The sequence below is a fragment of the Bison bison genome, unplaced genomic scaffold (assembly GCF_000754665.1).
Source record: "Bison bison bison isolate TAMUID 2011002044 unplaced genomic scaffold, Bison_UMD1.0 scf7180017864101, whole genome shotgun sequence".
Taxonomy (NCBI): domain Eukaryota; kingdom Metazoa; phylum Chordata; class Mammalia; order Artiodactyla; family Bovidae; genus Bison; species Bison bison.
The window spans coordinates 2,878,083-2,883,296 of NW_011494673.1; the positions used below are offsets into that span (position 1 = coordinate 2,878,083).

Here is a 5,214-nt window from a genome sequence, read left to right on the forward strand (position 1 = left end):
AGAGCACAGGCTCTAGGGCCCTTGGGCTCCAGTAGTTGTGGCTCATGGGCTCCAGAGCATGGGCTCGGTAGTTGTGCACAGGCTTAGTTGCTTTGAGGCATGTGGGATCTTCCCCGGCCAGGGATCAAATCATGTCTCCTGCATTGGCAGGCAGATTGTAAACCACTGGACCACAAGGGAAATCCCAGTTTCTTTTTATATTTCATTATTCAAGAGGTGATACTTAACTTCCCTCCTCTTGAGTGTTGGCTGAATATAGTGACAGACTCAAACGAAGATTATGAAAATGGAAATATAACAACTTCACAGTGGGAAAACCTGGCAACACCACCATATACAAGTGATACAACGAATTCAAGTAATAAAGTATCCCAGTGATAAATCATATTGATATCATGTACCCTCTGACATGATTCAATGAGAAGGGTGTGACACTTCTGTGACATTTTACCTCCCCAAACGCATAACTCTGTCCACTCTTAAGAAAACATCCTAGAAACCCCAACCGAGGGACATTCCACCAAAACTAAATTGTTCAAAATACTTTTCAAAAGTGTCAAGGTCATGAGTGAAAAGGGAAGACTGAGAAATTATCACAGATGGGTGGACACTAAGGAGATATGATGCCTAAATGCAATACAGGATCTTGGATTGAATCCTGGAACAGTGAAAGATCACTAGTGGGAAAACTGGGAAATTCCCAGTAAAGTCAACAGCTTAGTCAATATGTTGTATCACTATTAAGTTCGTGCGGTTATGCATGCTGCGATTCATAGAGTCGCAGAGTCGGACACGACTGAGTGACTGATCTGATCTGAACACTAGGGGATACTGGGTAAAGGACATATGAGAACTTTATACCATATTTTCAACTCTTCTGTAAAATCTAAAGTTTCAAAATAAAATTTAAAATAATAACTCTTGGGGGACCTTCCTGGTGGCCCAGTGGCTGAGACTCCACACTCCCAATGCAGAGGGGTCAAGTTGGATCCCTGGTCAGGGAACTAGATCCCACATGCAGATCCTGCATGCCACAAGGAAGATCAAAGATCTGCTGTGCTGCAACTAAAGCCTGACCCAACTAAATAAATGAATATTAAAAAAAATAACTCATATTTCCTCATCCTCACACTCTTCTTGCAGCTGGTGACCTCATTTCATACCTCTTTGATAACATAAAAGTGTTAGAACTGTTTCATTTTCCATCACCTCATTAGCATCTGCTGCTGCTTCTGTTATGGTAGGAAACCTGTCCCTGCTGGTCTCAAGGGCTCACCCTCCACTCTGGGTTCCGTCCTCCTCTCTTCATTTCTCAACGTTGTCCATCCTCCAGTTAATTTCTCATCTCCTCTGCTTCACCGATCTTCCCTTCTTCTAGATCATTTCCATCACCACATAAACATGTTGTATTATCCTTCACATTTGTAAGATCTTTCCTTGAGCCCTCATGTCTGTCATTTTACTACCCTATTTCTCACATTGTCTTGGCTATATAACTTCCAGGGTCCAGTATAAAATGAAAATATGGATGCCTTATTAAAATATTAAGAATTTCAAGACTGTTATGGTAGAGCACTACACCAAGCGTAGGGCCCTTCTAAGTAACCATGGGGTCCTATGTGACTGTGCAGGTTGCATGTCCATAAAACTGGCCTTGCGTGCTAGACTAGGCAAACTAATTTATGCTAGAAAAAGTCAGAGTTGGGATTTCCTTTGGAGGGAGCAGAGATTGTATTTTATTTCATTGTACTTTATATTTTTTGGCTGTGCCATGCAGCTTGTGGAATCTTAGTTCTCCGACCAGGGATTGAACCCGTGCCCTCTGCAATGGAAGCATGGAGTCATAAACACTGGACAGCCAGTGAATTCCTGGCCGAAGTCACACACCACTTGATAAGCATCTACATATTAATGTACTCAATAGCGAGCATTTATAATCAGTCACGTCCAACTCTTTGCGACCCCCTGGGCTGTAGCCAGCCAGGCTCCTCTGTCCACAGGATTTCCCAGACAAGAATACTGGAGTGGGTTGCTATTTCCTTCTCCAGGGTATCTTCCAGGCCCAAGGCTCAAACCGTTGTCTTCTGCATTGGCAGACAGATTCTTTACCACTGCTCCACCTGGATAGCCCACTAAATAGTGTGCTGCTGCTGCTGCTAAGTCGCTTCAGTTGTGTCCGACTCTGTGCGACCCCACAGATGGCAGCCCATCAGGCTCCTCTGTCCCTGGGATTCTCCAGGCAAGAACACTGGAGTGGGTTGCCATTTCCTTCTCCAATGCATGAAAGGAAAAGTGAAAGTGAAGTCACTCAGTCGTGTCCGACCCCATGGACTACAGCCCACCAGGCTCCTCCGTCAATGGGATTTTCCAGGCAAGAGTACTGGAGTGGGGTGCCATTGCCTTCTTAGTACTTATTATGTAGTGTTTTATATTTTATAAAATGATTTCAAGGATAGAAAGATATGGAAAGGGCTTTATGACTAGGGGTCAAGCGTTCTGCTTTGGAGACAAAGTCAACTTTTTAAATGACAAATATAGTGATGCTTGATCAAAATTATACACAAATAATTATGTATATGTATTAAGGTGGACTCTGAATTATACAATTTTTATAAACCTAAACCAAACTAAGTAATATCCTCTATTCTGCAGAGTACTTCTATGAAACCAGGTTCTTTAGTATATGTGAGAAGTAATGTATGAAGAATACAGTTGTATGAATTGCTGTGTTCAGTTGTATGACTACCAGACTGTTAATGAGTATTATCTAGGAGAGAGAGGGATTTGCTGAAGAGTGGTCAGAAAGAGTGTTCATTCTTCATTCTATGTCATGTATTTTTGCTTTCTACTAATGTATTGCTCATGAAATAACTACAATTTTAAGAATTAATAGCCCTTTATAGCAAGTATCTACACATTACACTTTCCTCTAGTTCAGCAGTCCCCAACCTCTTTGGCACCAGACAATGGTTTCATGAAAGACAACTTTTCCACCGACAGGGGTGGGGGTGTAGTTTCGCAATGATTCAAGTGCGTTACATTTATTGTGCACTTTATTCCCATTATTATTACATCAGCTCCACCTTAGATCACCAGGCATGAGATCCTGGAGCTTGGTGACCCCTGCACTAGCCATCTACAAGGAAAACATTCATCCCATTTTAGGTTTCATTAAATTTTACACACACACACACTCTAAAATCTCTGTGAAGAAACTGTACTATAGAATATTGAATATAAAATGAGTAATTTTCTTAAACGGCACTCTTTTTTTTTAAAGAACAGGATACTAACTTTTCTCCAAAACTATATTTAACATTATCTTTTTGATTTCAAGGGAAAGTCACAACCTAAATCCCTATGACAGCAATATTTTATACTACCCATTATATCTTTCTTAATCAGTTTCTTTTTCTATCCATCCTTTTCTTTGACATTGGTTTTTCAATTGGATTCTTAATTGATGGACTGTGAATTTTGTCAGAAAAGTTTAGATACAAATTTTAAGTCGTATTTTTCTTAGTCAAATATTAGATATCAAACTGACTACTGTGAAAATTAAAAAGCAACACCTGTAAAACTTAAGAACAATTTAAAGAGTATACTTGTGTATGAAACTATAAAGAAACGTTCTTAAATACTGAACCTACAAAAGATTCACAAAGTATAAAATGAGAGCAATTTTGAGCAGTGACAAATTGAGAATGAGTTAAGAGCCATAAAAAGAAACAATATCTTGGATGTATATTCATATACTACAAGTCAGATTACTGTGGTATTTTGTCATTTATTTAATAGTCATGTTTACTCAATTCACTTTAATGAAACGAACGTTTAATAAAGAGCTGTCAAGCTTTTAAAAGATTTGATTTTTCTGGATTAGGTAGATAACAGATTCAGACTTGGCAATGGAGTATTTTGCAAACAAAGCCACAATAACCAGTTATTCTTGGGAAAAGCATGTGTAGTTTGGGGGCTGGAGGTATGTAACTTCCTGAAACAGCCCAAATGCAGAAGATAACAAAAATCTGGTTGATAGTTGTTCCTGATTTGATAGTAACAGTCTTTTCATTTGAAGAAATTTTTGAAAAGATCACAAAGTTCCAGAACTCAGGTCTAGTCCAGATTTTCAGATTTAAAACACTGATAGGATTTCCTTAAGATGTCAATAATCAAATAACTAAATAACTTAATGTCCCAGTAAAATTCACATTATATTAGTATTTACTTCAACAATGTAATTATTTACATTAGGAGAGTCAGGAGAGTTGTTTAGTCCCTAAGCCTTGTCCAACTCTTTTGTGACCCTAAGGAGTGTAGCCCACCAGGTTCACAACACACTTAAATTATTGCTCAATAAAAGCATAATCCATGATTTTATATATATTTGTAAAAATTAATCAAAATTAGCTGAATCTTTAAATTGCCTTTTCACTTTTCCTCTTTTGAACTCTTTGATAATTTAAGCTGGAAAAAAGACTTAAAAATAGGTCATAATGATATTGCAGCTAACAAAAATAACATTAAATACACTTAATACTTTAATAGTTATGAAAAGTTTCACGTCACAATTATTTTGAGTGTAACAACAGCTTGTAATTTGAATTCATTTGCGCTGAAATAATTGTCCTTTGTTTCTACTTCTCTATATTTTTGCAGTACTTACTAGCATTGTTCTCTAATATTAATCAACCCAGATAAATTCAGTTTCCAGCATTCCTCTCTATGGGAACACCTTCTCTTAAACCTTCAAATACTAAAAAAGGCTTATAAGAAATGGAAAAGACATTGAGAATAATTATAAGAAACAAAAGTTTGTCATCCTGAGAGCTAGAGAGATTTGTTTTTCTTTTTTTCGTTTCACAGGCCTATAAAATTAAACCGCCAGGTAAAGTCAGAGGTCTGTTTTTTACGGAGGTTGGGACGGTTCTCCCGCCTCTCTTTGTATTCCGTTTCACCGTCCACCTTCCACCTCCCTGCCCCCTCACTCTTTCTTCCAGACCCCATTTCTTCGAGGTTTCAGAGCGGTGCTCTCACTGGTGAAAAAGAAGTGTCGGTATTTTCCAACTTTCTCCAGGGTCCCGCCCTTCCCACCTCACCGGCCGCCGCGGGAGGAGGCACCTGGAGGCGGCGGGGACCCGGCGGACCGGGCGCACACCTGGGAAGAGGGTGATATCCCAACGGCCGCGTCCCGGGTGGGGTGGGGGAGGGGAG

At 39.4% G+C, this 5,214-nt stretch overlaps 1 protein-coding gene across 1 annotated transcript in view; it reads left to right on the plus strand.

Moving 5' to 3' along the window:
- Nucleotides 1–3,021: 3,021 nt before the first annotated feature.
- Nucleotides 3,022–5,214, plus strand: part of EPCAM (epithelial cell adhesion molecule) — a 13,010-nt gene continuing 10,817 nt past the window's right edge. Inside the window, exons 1-2 of the mRNA XM_010838656.1 lie at nt 3,022–3,030; nt 5,001–5,195. Coding sequence (XP_010836958.1) covers nt 3,022–3,030; nt 5,001–5,195 — 204 coding nt within the window. The remainder of the gene's footprint in view (nt 3,031–5,000; nt 5,196–5,214) is intronic.